The 13376-nt window shown below is 36.8% G+C and overlaps 2 protein-coding genes and 1 long non-coding RNA gene across 4 annotated transcripts; 2 read left to right on the top strand and 1 right to left on the bottom strand.

Moving 5' to 3' along the window:
* Positions 1-317: 317 nt before the first annotated feature.
* LOC120080906 (Peptide chain release factor 1) lies at positions 318-4142 on the top strand. 2 transcript variants are annotated; one of them, XM_039035582.2, is made up of 11 exons: positions 318-732; positions 928-1034; positions 1845-1943; positions 2327-2510; positions 2650-2698; positions 2793-2871; positions 2941-3015; positions 3111-3188; positions 3310-3468; positions 3562-3657; positions 3761-4142. In XM_039035582.2, exons 1-11 carry the CDS (start codon positions 579-581, stop codon positions 3956-3958), a joined length of 1278 nt encoding a protein of 425 aa, XP_038891510.1. In that variant the 5' UTR covers positions 318-578; the 3' UTR covers positions 3959-4142. The 2 variants fall into 2 exon arrangements, with proteins under 2 accessions (XP_038891510.1, XP_090171534.1); XM_090315408.1 differs by having other exon boundaries at positions 360-732; positions 1841-1943.
* On the bottom strand, positions 3670-4740 carry LOC150035203 (uncharacterized). The gene is made up of 2 exons (XR_016530591.1): positions 4524-4740; positions 3670-4243 (listed from the first exon to the last, which is right to left on the bottom strand). It is a non-coding gene; the product is annotated as an uncharacterized LOC150035203 (long non-coding RNA).
* Positions 4741-6788: 2048 nt separating this feature from the next.
* On the top strand, positions 6789-9014 carry LOC120080905 (HXXXD-type acyl-transferase family protein). The gene has a single exon (XM_039035581.2). It carries the CDS (start codon positions 7491-7493, stop codon positions 8808-8810), a length of 1320 nt encoding a protein of 439 aa, XP_038891509.1. The 5' UTR covers positions 6789-7490; the 3' UTR covers positions 8811-9014.
* Positions 9015-13376: the final 4362 nt, after the last annotated feature.

Genomic DNA, 13376 nt, shown 5'->3' with positions numbered 1-13376 from the left:
CGTGATGACCGATCAAACAAAACCAACCTAAACAGACGCAACACAACATGCAAGACAAAAATTAAATTCACTAACCTAGTAGCGAACTTCGATTATAGTAGTAGAGAACTTCGATTACAACAGTAGATGGACGATGGTTTTGTAGAGCAAGATTGAACGACACTTGCACGAGAATTTTGAGCGTGGGACAACCGTTGAGTTTGAGCGCCCGAGTATCATATAGACTAGAGGGACATTTTTGTAATCTTATACTGTGATAACGTAAGCAAAGGGTCAATTGACAATTCTTAAACAAAAAAAGGGTTATTTGATATTATGGACTGAAATATTAGGTCATTGGCCAAAATTTCCCAATATTTGGAGTCATCTCTAATTATTTCCCTGTGATTATCCTTCTCTTCCCTGATTTCAGACAGCCGGACCAGAGCCGGAGAACCGCATCTTTCGTCTCTTTGCTCAAGTTTACCCTTCCCTTCCGCCGCGTGCTCTAGGCTTGGACCTCCTACTCTACTTTTCTTTGTCAATTTTGCGATCAATTATTACTAGCCGTTACTTCAGATTCGATAGAGAATAGGAATATGAGAATTAATCGAGGAACTATGCGGCTTGTTGAACAAATCCGAACACTTGCCCTACACTGCCGCACGGATCCTTCACGCATCAGTACAAACCCGTTACTTCCACCACCATTCGAACATCTTTCTTCTCCGTCGTTTCGTTTTTATTCCAAAGGTTCTTATCTTCTTTCCTTTTTGGTTAATCACGGCTTTGGCTCATTTACATTGGGATGTTGTGAATTATGTTTTTCCTTTGAATTATGAAATTATATTATTATCGGCGATTACCTTTTGCTTGAAATCTTTGTTTGCATTTTTCGATGCTTGGCCTCTTATAATCTGAAGATCTCTTCGAACTTGTTTAAAATAGGCGAAGTACAATCGCAGCAGCCATCAATGGAGCTTCTCAAGATAATGGAACAAAGGCTGACGGCCATTGAGCTCAGGAGCACTTTTCTTCTAAATATAATCAATCAGGTACCACTTATTCTCGATTTTTTATGCTTCAGCTTCGAAATTTAGTTTTTAATCTGTCCAACAAATTGAATGGAATAGAAGCATTATAATTTCCCACATTTGGAAGATACATAGTTTCACAACCAAATATTTCCTTCTTGGCTTAAATATCATTGCTGGAGAGAAACAGCCCTTTTTTATTGCATTCGATTTGGATAGACCCATCTTCAAAGAAGATAGAACTGTTTCTTTGGGAGCTTGCTCACGATGTTGTTGTCAATACCCAAGACCTCTGACAGCACCATATCCCATATTTATCTATCTCGCTTCTATGCAAGAATGAAGCTGAATAGTAAGGTCACATTTTCCAGACTTTTGGAATGATATGCTCTCTTCCTTTGGTTGGTCAGTGGCTTTACCACACCATCCCAGAGGTTTCCTCTTATCCACTCTCCCAGGACATCCTTTCTAGAGGGAAAATAAAATAATTTGGATAAACATAATTAGACCATTCTTTTGGGCAATTTGGAATAAAAGAAACCATTGGCTCTTCTCCAAGAAAGAAGAACCTTATAGCTGGATTTTTTGGAACATAACTTTCTTAGCTATCTCTAAATATACATTGTCTCTCTTTTTAATTTTTATAATTTTGTCTCTCTTTGTTCAACAAATTGTTTCTAATCATAAAAGAAAAATAGTAAAGTAATATAAATAAATAAATAAAATCTCAGCCTCCCCACCCCTCCTTTTCTCCTCTACCCCTTTCTCTTCTAATTAAAGACCTTAAATAGTGATTTAGTTTGCTTTACTCATGGTGTTATTTGAAGATAGCCAGAAGCCCCACCAGCCGAGTACGCAAAGGCTAACAAGGAGCTTAAAAAACTCAGAGATACGATGGATCTAATAAATGAGTTGAGGTCTAAACAGAAGGTATGGAGACAGTCAATACATTGGATATTTTCTTTTTTTACGTTACGAAATGCTTAAAATATTATCTCTGAAAAGGTGAACAGATGATGGATTATTTCCTTTAGGTGCAAAGATGATCTTGTTCCATGCTGTTCTTTCACAATTATTTACTAATTAGTCTAATTCTCTATTTGTTTGGCTTGGTTGTTGTCCAAACTCCAAAATGTCGTAAATGAAACTTATGTGGGTGTTTGTGTCTTATCTTACAATGAGCTTGCAGATGCCTATCAAAATTCTTGAAAGTGGACTGACTTGGAGGCATCCTCTTCCCCAATGAATAGTGTGTGGTTGTAATATTTACAGAAGGAAATCAGAAATTCTTTATGATTATGTTCTTGCTGTAGGAAATTAATGGTTTGAGAACGCTGATGGAAGAATGCCAAGAGGATAAAGATATGCTTGATATGGCTACCGAGGAATTGGATCAGGCAGTTCAAGAAGAGAAAAGATTACAGCAGTTCTTGCTCAAGTCGTTACTTCCCAGAGATGATGCTGATGAGAGGGATTGCATCTTGGAGGTGAGAGCAGGTAGGTAATAATGCATATTAGTGAACGTCATCAATGGGAGTATTTTCTCAAAAAAAAAAAAAAAAAAAAAGCATGGTTTCTGTTCTCCTTTTCTCTGTTTCCGATGTCGACAGCTATAGCTAATAGAAAGTTTTACCAGGAACTGGTGGAGAAGAAGCTTCTTTGTTTGCCATGGATATATTCAAAATGTGAGTAACAGTTACATAGCATGCTCAGTTTCTCTGGTTATAATAATTCTGCACGTTCTAGTTTTCAAGGGTTATTTCCTTTGGATCAAAATAGGTATGAGAGATACGCACAGAAGAAAGGCTGGAAGTTTGAGGTGGTAGACATAACAGAATCGGATCTTAAAGGATATAAGGTGATTTCATAGCAAATTTTAATTTCCTTTGAAGTAAATTTCTTGTATATTTATCATCGTTCTGCGCAGGAAGCCATTGCTGCGATATCAGGTGCAGGGGTATATGGGAAACTTAAATTTGAGAGTGGAATTCACCGAGTACAGGTCTTCTCAACAGACATATCATTAGCCTTTTAGCATTATTTACCAGTGGCAACAACGGTAAATTGATAATTGAAACCGTTCTCTTCCTTGAGCAGCGAGTACCTGTGACAGAGAAGGCTGGACGTGTTCACACCAGTGCTGTTTCTGTAGCCATTCTCCCTCAAGCAGACGAGGTTCCAACCCAAGCCACTTTCTTCCTAGAAAATGAATATCCAGAGTAATTTTGTAACTAAAAGGAAAAGGATTGATTATGATTCTAGGTTTGGGTGGTGATATTGTTGAGGGCATGTGCAGGTAGATGTAGAGTTGAAGAACGAGGACCTGAGAATAGATACGTTCAGATCAGGTGGTTCAGGAGGTCAGCATGCAAATACCACAAACAGTGCTGTTAGAGTGATTCACGTTCCAACTGGGTTGACTGTGTCCATACAAGATGAGCGATCCCAACATATGGTAGGAACAGTGATGTTTCTATTGCTTATATGATTTTGTGGTTTTAGCTCTGTTTGGTTTTAGCTCGTTTGTGTTTCGTTTGTTTTGGGACAGAACAAAGCAAAGGCGCTTAAAGTTATATGTGCAAAGCTATATGAAATAGAACGACGTAGAATTCAGAGCAGTCGGTCGAAACTTCGATCAGAACAGGCAAGATTGTAATAGTACAAAAAATTATGTTTGAAAGTGTAAAATTGAATGATTATAAACCTGACAAAAATTATTTTAATCATTTTGTGATGATAAAAAGCAGATTGGTAGTGGGGACAGATCGGAACGCATCCGCACGTACAACTTTCCGCAGGGGCGGGTAACAGATCATCGAGTAGGCATTACGGACCACGCAATTGAGGAGGTAATGCAGGGGCAAAATCTGGATATATTCGTGGACGCTCTGTTATTGCAACAGGAAATGGATGCAATTGCATCCTTCACTTCCTCTTCTTCGTAGTGGTAGTGAAGAGAAGCATTGCATCAAATAAGATCTGCCCACTTTGTATTTGATTCAGGTAAAAAAACAAAAAAAAAAAAATGTGTTTCTTATAGAAGTACAATACAAGTAGAATGGGGTGGGGTTACATACATTATATCTTTCAAGAGATTAGATTTCATATATTTTACAACTGTTTGTAGTATGTCATAGTAGTAGTAGTAATGTCGATGCAGTTGTATGCTGGAGTCTGGTTCAAACCAAACTCCTGTTGAGATGGAACTAGTTGAAGAAGTCGTCCTAATCCTGAAAGAGGTAGAACTTTGATGGAAGTTAAAACGAAGGTCAAGCTATCATAGTATAGGGACCAAAATAAAATAATATTTTAACCATAAACAAATAACAAAAGTAAAGGAAAGGAGAAGCAAAGAAAGGCAAAAGGAGATGGAGATAGAATAATGAGGGGCAGCCAGGGAAGAGGCAGTGCATGAGTGGAGGCACAACAGGAAGGCCTTGTTGAGGATTCCATTCATGCTCTGTCTCTTCCCCGCTGCTCCCAAAACTACTGCCAAATTCAACTACTTACCATTGTGTGCTGTGTGTTTGAAGAATTCCATGGTTATTAGTGAATCTCAAGCTTAAATAACAGCACCTGCATAGCCCTAGCCACTGCCTTAGCTTAGATTTGTGTTACAGTACAGTGTGCAAGTACAACTCCCACCTTTACACATGGATGTACTACCAATTCAATCTTAACCTCGTTAGTTGTTATTTAGAGCTGACTGCAATTTCAAGTCATGGTTGTACTGCATGTGCAGTACTTGTACTCTCTCTATATGGGAACTTTGCTAGTACTATCTCCCTACTCCCTTGTTTTTCTGTTGCCTGGTCAACATGAAACATCGTCGCTGCATCTGCATGTTAAGTAATGATCGGCCAAACTAAGTTTTGGTGAACCATTTTTTTAATATATATACACTCATTGCCTTGCCATACTGAGTGGCTTACTTGGGATTTGTCATATCGATGTCCCAAATTTTGGGCCTGGAATGGAATGCCTTACATTTTGAAATTGAATTTCTTTTACCTTTTGGGACTACAAAATGGAACCTCAGATTAGACCTCTCACCCTCTCTCTTTGGTCTTCGTTGCCTCTGACACTCGTTCTCTTGCTCTCCTGTCTTAATTGTTGTCCTTTCTGACTCTTACTCTCATCTTGGTCTCCTCTCTCTCCTCTCTCTCATCAGACTAAAACACAAACTCACTGAGATCGGAAACTTGCGTGTGCAATAGAGATAGATTGAAAACTCATGACCCTCTACAACACACAGAGAGGCAGCAACAACACTGAGATGTTGAGGGAAACGATGGTCAAGAAAATTGGGAAAGAGGAAAGAAGGAAAAAAAGAAACAAAGAGAAAGGAAGAGAGAAAAAGAAAATTAAGAGTAAATTTGTAATTTTGACGGATGATAATGTAAGCAAAGGAAATTTTTTTTGAGTTTCTGGGACAAAAATTAGTAATTTTACCTTTGATGTTTGAAATTTGTTTCAATTTAATCATTGAGAATTTACACTCTTGATATTTGATTTTTCATTAAACATTCACTTTATTTTTCTGGACTATTCTAATATTTTTTTCATTACTATTAAAGGTAAATTTCAACTTCATTTCATAATTATTTTAAATTAATCAATAGACATTAACAACAAAATTGTAAATGAGTAAGAAGTGAAAATTGATGTTAAAACTTCAAGTAATCTTGAAACCTAGAGACTAATTTGAAACGAAATTCAAAACTTTAAGGATTAAAAATTTAACATTTTCAAACTTAGGAATCAAATAAAAATTAGACCCAAACCCTAACATCTCTCTTGAACTTGCTCTAGTATACGCCTGTATTTTGAACGAAAAAAATTTCTAATACTACAATAATACTTAATAGTCCAATTCATAATTTGACATGTTAATGTATAAAATTATCATTCATTTATTTCACGAACTTCATATACGAAAAATTTTCGACTCATAGCAGGTCAATTTTGGTGTAAACGTCGGATTTCAACCTTTCACCAAGAACTTCCGTCCACATTCATTTTTGCGTGTGGTTTCCACTTCTCACCTACAACTCCATTTAAGGAAAAAAAAACAATAACAGAAACTTCCACTTCTTGTTTACGTGGATTACGGACCCTACAATTCTTCTTGGATTAGTTCAATGTCAGTAGCAGTAGCTGCTCATCACAAAAGTAGGCTCTCCCCACTAAATCAGTGAACTGAAACCCATCTTCTCACAATAGATGGAAGATAAAGAGAATTGGGTCCAGGTGGGATTCAGGGAATTTACCATTGCACAACATATTTCTAGATAGAAGATTGGTAGTTGAGTGTGAATTCTTGGAAAATGGGTTTTTTAGTTTTCTTTTTTTTTTTGGAAAAGATCTAGTACTACATAATATATGGAAAAGTTTTCTTTTTGTCACAAAAGTAAAATTTAAGAATTATGTTGAAATACGATTTTAGTGTATGTATTTTTGGTTTTTTTTTTCATTTTGGTTTGTATACTTTTAAAATGTTCATTTTGATATCTATACTTTCAACTTTGATTCATTTTGGTCAATATACTTTCAAAATATCAATTTTGGTCTTTGCACTTTGAATTCAGGTTCATTTTAGACCTTGCACTTTGAATTCTGGTTCATTTTGGTACTTGAACTTTAAAAAAATAATCAATTTGATCCTTTAAAAATGAAACAAAAATGAAAATGAAAGGGCAGAGATAGTGACTTTTTAAACACACAAAAACTAAGATGAATCAAAGTTGAAAGTACAGGACCAAATGAACATTTTGAAAGTATAGAAACCAAAATGAACTATAGTCGAAAGGTACCAAACTGAACATTTTAAAATTACAAAAATCAAAATGAATCAAAACCAAAAGCACAAACACCAAAGTAGTATTTTAACCTAAAAATTAGGTAGGATACAAGAAATAAATGAACAATAAATTAATATATCCTGTGATGACATGTAAAATTAAGAAGGGAAATCGTATATACCACTGTAGTATATGAAAATTTCTCACCTTCTTTTTTCTTGGCGATACCCATGTGTGATGTGGCTTAATGGATAGGATAAAAACTGCTCCATTTTGGACAGTGGACTCTGGTGGGGCTATCTGGGCAGCAAGTGTAAAGACTTCGTTTGTATAATCATCATGTTCTAAGTGTTGAAACACAGATGTTCAAAAATGATCCACAGAACTGTAAGAAATGTCATTGAATGGAGTTTGAAAATTGGGAGTAGTGATATCCACCAAACACAGAGCTAAAGAAACATACATTGTGCTGTACGCAAATAGCAAGTTTACTTTGGAGTACTTGAAAGCCAAGGATGAGAATTGCTTCAAGCTAAAGACCATATTTCCATTATTATAAACACACACGCAGACGCACACATATATATATAGTGGAAGAGGAAGAGCAAGAAGCAGCTACCATTTAAGTTTGTTGATTAGAGCAAGAAGCAGCTGCCATTTAAGTCTGTTGATCTTGATGGATAGTAATTGCAGGATGAATGTAAGAAGATGCAAGCCCAGCTTGGTTAAGCCTTGTGAAGAAACTCCTTCAACCATTCTCCATTTATCCCCAATCGACAGCCTCCCTGTATTGAGAATACATACTCGCACTCTCCATGTGTTCAAAGATTCCCCTTCTGAAGCTGCTCCTGCTGCCATTGTTAGAGAAGCATTGTCAAAAGCTTTGGTTCTTTACTACCCTCTTGCTGGACGGCTCAAACCACAAACTTACCCTCTTCAACTTGACTGCTCTAACCAAAATCAAGGAGTTCTGTTCGTGGAAGCTTCTTGCGATTCCACTTTAGCTTCCCTTAACTATTTGGATGATCTTACTTCCATCCCCTTTCATCTTCTTCTTCCTGAGGAACATGAATCTGAACCAGAAGCAGAAGGAGAAGCGCTTGTGAAGATGCAAATCACGGAATTTGCTTCTGGAGGGTTTGTGATGGGTTTGGTTTTCTGCCATAGCATCTGTGATGGCCTTGGAGCTGCCCAATTCTTGAATGCTCTGGGGGAATTCGCCAGAGGAATTGACCTAGCTCCCACCATTAAACCTACATGGGATAGAGATTTCTTCCCTGATCCTCCTCAAAATGCCCTAATTAATCATCAACTTGCAATTCCTAACCCTCCCCCACCCCTGCCTGATTACAGCCTACAACAATCTAACATCGACATTCCCATGGATCGGATCAATGCCCTAAAGAAGCAGTTTCAAGAATCAACAGGAATTACCTGCTCCGCCTTTGAAATTGTCGCTGCGTGTTTTTGGAGAAGTCGAACACGGGCGGTTTACGAGGCTTCCTGCAACAACGATCAAGAAATAAAGCTAGTTTTCTTTGCGAACTGCCGGCAAATGGTGGAGCCACCGCTGCCGAAGGGGTTTTACGGGAACTGCTTCTTTCCGGTGAGAATCAGCGGTTGGAGTAAGGAAATTGGGGAGGCGTCCATTAACGAAGTGGTGAAGCTGATACAAGAAGCAAAGAGCAGACTGGGAAGGGAATTTAGAGAATACATATCACAAAAGCAGAGGGAACCGGAATCGGACCCGTTTGCTCCGCCGCTCGATTACTCGACGCTGTTCATATCGGAGTGGGGAAGGCTTGGGTTCAACCAGGTGGACTATGGGTGCGGCCCGCCGGTGCATGTGGTTCCGATCCAAGGCTCGCCGGTAATACCTGTCGGAATCGTGGGCTCTCTTCCTATGCCTAGAAAGGGCATTCGTCTCATGACATGGTGCGTCCAAGAGCCTCATCGTCTCTCTTTTCTACACCAAATCTCACAACTCTTCCTTTGAACTCTTTCCTTTCTTCACTTCTAAATAACCAAAAAGTTAAATTGCAAATCCGTCCAACTATTTGGAGAACATTAGAATTTAATATCTATAGTTGGATAAAATTCTCGTTAAAGATCCCTATTTATGGCTATTTTGTCAAATATTGTGGATCATTTATGTGAAGTTTTATTTAACAATAAATACTAAATTATAATTTTCTACAAACCGTAGACCAGATCTATGATTTAACCTTAACCAAAACTTTTTCGATTATTTGCCCTTTATTTGGTCTCCAAGCCTTGTTTCAAAATGACTAAAAGGTTAAATTGTAAATTTAGTCCTATAATTTGAAAATATTTTTAATTTAATTTTTAAAATTTATAATTAAAATTTAATCTCTATAATTTGAATGAACCTTCGTTGAGAGTCCTAGGACTATTTATGAGGATTTCATCAAATCATGTGAACTACTTATGTGAAGTTTTATCAAACTATAAAGACTAAATTGTAACTTCCTACAAATCGTAGGACAAAATTTATAATTTAACTGATCAAAGCTATCTCACCATAATAATTCAAAAAAAAAAAAAAAAAAAACTTATCTTGCCCTTTCTTGGGTCTTCAAGCCTCGGTTTAAACAGTCCATACCAGCTTCCAAATCAACTTAATCCTTTTTTCTTAAAATTTTAAATTGATATATCATTATAAATTTGTATTAACTAAGGTTGAAAATATGGACATTGATGGAAATGTCAATATTTTAATTGTATGAGAATGTCAAATTTTCAATGATGGATATTTGTGAAATAATTATTAAAACCAAAAAAATTTTAAAAAATTTTAAATTAATAAATAAACAATTTTTAATTTTTGAATGCGTTAAAAAGTTTATTATGTTATATTGTATGTCTTAAAACTCGCAGTTTGTAATCTTTAAACTTATTCTATTTATAATAAAGTTGTTATTGAGGTTTATTCAATAATGTTGTTATTGAACATATAAATTGCATTTGTAATATTCTAAATCCAATAAATTAACGAACTCCTAGCTTAGTATGAATACTTGAACTTTATGTATAGACATAAAAGTGGATCAAATTTGAGTATATAGTCAAAACGGTCTATAAGTATAAGGATAAGGTTTGGTACCTTATCTTGGGGACACTATTGGATGTGGCCTACTTTGTATATGATACAAATAACTTGATCCTAAGGTTGTTCATGTAGATACATGCGAGTGGGGGCATCCTATGTAAAAGATGTTTGCATAAGATTAGACCATAAAATAATCACTTTTCTTTATAACACTGTTTACTTTTAAAACTGACTATTTCAAGTTTATGACCTAAGGTAACTCGATCTTAATCTTAAGCTAACTGTGAATTCTAAATTATTCGGGATTATCTTTTAACCTGCATATGTGAATCATCATCGCCGCTCAATAAGACTCCCATTTAGGGATAAGACTGGGTGAATAGCTGGGGACATAGTCCTGCAAGATGGAATTCACTCATACTTGATTTCATGGGTAGTAGATAGGTTATTCCCTTAAATACTAACTCCTAGTCTTGAACAAGGTCCTCTCTATGACTTAGAGAGACTCAGTTTAGTGGTAGGACCACAAACCAATTGTTCATTATGAAGGAACTCTTAAATAAGAGAATCCATGAACGGAAGCGGATCTTTCTGATTTCATTGTGACAGAATTACCACACATACATTCTAACATACAGATATGCATTGTAACACTAATTACTGGCATGCTTTAACAAATAAAATACAAAAGACCGAGTAAACGTACCAGTTGAAGACTTTCTTCAAACAAACTCAGTCCAACGGAAGCGAACTTCTTTATGCTCCTTATGGCCCAGCAAACAATCGCCTAACAGCACCACGGTCGTCTACACAATCAGTAACGTACGAACCAACAGCAACCGGGGATGACACCACCATTCGAAGCCCTCGGTATTCTCGGAGTGAGAATCCAAAGGGTGGACTTTGATAGAATTGGTATAGGGAAGGAGGAAAAGACGATCATGTTGAACGAACAAGCAAGTGGGAAATAGTAGAAGACTATCGTATAGTCGGGTGCTTGTCGTTTAGAAAAAGGTACACGATTATGTAGGTTTAGCTAAGTGATCGTCTAGTAAAAGGTAAGCGATCGTTTAGTTCCGCTCAGTGTGTTAAGCGATCGCATAGGCTCTCAATGCTAAGCGATCGTATAGATTCACACCATGAGCGTTTTTCCAAATCCTCTTTACAGAAATGAAAACAATTTTCATTTTATTCTTCAATTACAAGAACTGAATTCGAACTTCCCACTTTCACACGATTCCGGAGAAATACTCGGCCAATTATCTCATAACCACCTAAATAATTAAATAATGAATATAATCATATTATATTCTTAACCTATAGTTTGATATCATATATCTACTATAGTGTTTTCTCCTCTACTTGATATAAATCATATTTATATCCAATTTCCTCCAAAATAATGTATCTCATACATTTAGTCAATTATAGCATATATAATTAACCAATTCAGTTATATCATATATAATCGAACTCCCTCTTGTCAATTTTAACATTTCAAGCTGACCCAAAAACTGATTCTCTACTTTATCCAAGCTACTAAAGGGACCTTATGGACCTATGGCTCGAAGCTCCAGCGGTACGTGAACAGCTGACTAAACTCTTTAGTCACGAGATTCACCATCCGTTAACTGCCAGACATTCCACTAAATACTGACAGCTGAACTCTTTTTACTATAGATATATTTCTGTATCCATCGGATATAACCAATCATGAGTATGATGACCCTTAATAGATCCTCCTAAGTACATCTAGGCCAATTTACCATTTTGCCCCTCTAGTTACATCTCACTCTTTAAGTACCATCGATCCCTCTAATGAACAATACAGCATAGTCCAACTATATGTGAACACCTCTCGGGCCAAGAGAAGCTGTGTGGCGTCACATCGTTCAAGCCCTGGAATCAACCCTTAAGGGAGCTATCTATCTATTTGCCCCTGCATCGAAGAAGGAGTGAATTATATCTTGTGTAGCTAAGTTCCTAGTATTGGGGTTGATGCCCTAAAGTCTCATGTCTTATAGTTTATAAACAGTTTGTACGAACACTTGTGTTGTTAATATATGATATTTACTTCACATCTTGTATTTTTGCTCAGTTACTTGTTTTATTTGCTTTACCACAAACCAATAAACATAAAATCCCTGGTTATCTATATGTGACTCAAGCATGTATGTGGTGACATACAAGTGGATCATGTCTTAAGTGATAACCAAAATGGTCTGTAGTATATGGATAAAGGAGGGATACCTTATCCTGGTAATGCTACGGATGCAGTCGCTTTGTGGAATGGTCACAAGTGTTTTAATTTGTCACAGATGGTCTGATCCTGATCATTCGTGTTGGGGACATGCGAGCGGGGGGGTCCTATACAAAGAGTTTGTATAAGACCTGACCACAAAGTGTTAACGTCTCGTTATATAACACCGTTCATGACAGAGACATCACTTCACTAGGATGACCATAGATAACATGACCACAATCCTGAGTGAGTTGGGAACTCTTGCCATTGAGGGTGGTCCTTTGATTTGTATGGGTGCGAGTGGCCAGTTCACCGATTCAAACCTACCATTTTGGGGATTCGTCTGATTTGGGAGCTGGGAACTCAGCTACACAAGATGGAATTCACTCCTTCCCCGAGGCAAGGGTAAGTAGATAGATAGCTCCCTTAAGGGCTGATTCCGGTGCTTAAACAATGTGGTGCCACACACATTCTTTTGGCCCGAAAGGTGTTCACACATAGTTGGACTATATTGTATTGTTCATTAGAGGAATCGGTGATACTTAAGGAGTGAGATGTAACTACAGGGGCATAACGATAATTTGGCCTAGCTGTACTTACGAGCATCTATGAAGGGTCATCGTACTAGTGATTGGTTATATCCGATGGACACAAAAATATATCTATGGTGAGAAGAGTTCAGCTGTTGGTCTTTAGTGGAATGCCTGACACTTAACGGATGGTGGATCTTGTGGCTAAAGAGTTTAGTCATCTATTCACGAATCGTTAGAGCTTCGAGCGACAGGTCCATTAGGTCCCTTGGGTAGCTTGGATAAAGTCGAGAACTAGCATTTGGGTTAATTTGAAATGTTCAAATTGACAAGAGGAAGTTTGATTATATATGATATAATTGGACTGGTTAATTATATATGATATAATTGGCAAATGTATGAGATACATTATTTTGGAGGAAATTAGATATAAATATGATTTATATCAAGTAGAGGAGAAAATACTATAGTAGATATGTGATATCAAACTATAGAATAAAAATATAATATGATCATATTTATTTATTAATTAGTTGATTAATTATATGATAATTAATCCAAAATTCATGTTCGGACATGGGTTAGTGAGGCAACGTCGGTTATTGTAATTAATGAGTTAAAATGAAAATGGTTTTCATTTTGATCGGTCGTCCAAAGAATTCATAAGAGCGCGCGCTGGAGAATAGAGAACGATCGCTTAAGAAAAACAAAAGCCTATAC

The sequence above is a fragment of the Benincasa hispida genome, chromosome 7 (assembly GCF_027475165.1).
Source record: "Benincasa hispida cultivar pf3 chromosome 7, pf3_genome.v1.1, whole genome shotgun sequence".
Classification (NCBI taxonomy): Eukaryota; Viridiplantae; Streptophyta; class Magnoliopsida; order Cucurbitales; family Cucurbitaceae; genus Benincasa; species Benincasa hispida.
Note: the sequence above shows the minus strand (reverse complement) of the source record. Positions and strands in the feature narration are given on the sequence as shown.

What these genes read in the sequence shown, in the direction of transcription:
- LOC120080906 (XM_039035582.2), top strand. Translation starts at nt 579, where the DNA reads ATGAGAATTAATCGAGGAACTATGCGGCTTGTTGAACAAATCCGAACA. An exon ending in GTGGAATTCACCGAGTACAG is followed by an intron (nt 3,016 to 3,110) that starts GTCTTCTCAACA and finishes TTCCTTGAGCAG; the next exon opens with CGAGTACCTGTGACAGAGAA. An exon ending in TTCTCCCTCAAGCAGACGAG is followed by an intron (nt 3,189 to 3,309) that starts GTTCCAACCCAA and finishes GGGCATGTGCAG; the next exon opens with GTAGATGTAGAGTTGAAGAA.
- LOC120080905 (XM_039035581.2), top strand. Translation starts at nt 7,491, where the DNA reads ATGGATAGTAATTGCAGGATGAATGTAAGAAGATGCAAGCCCAGCTTG.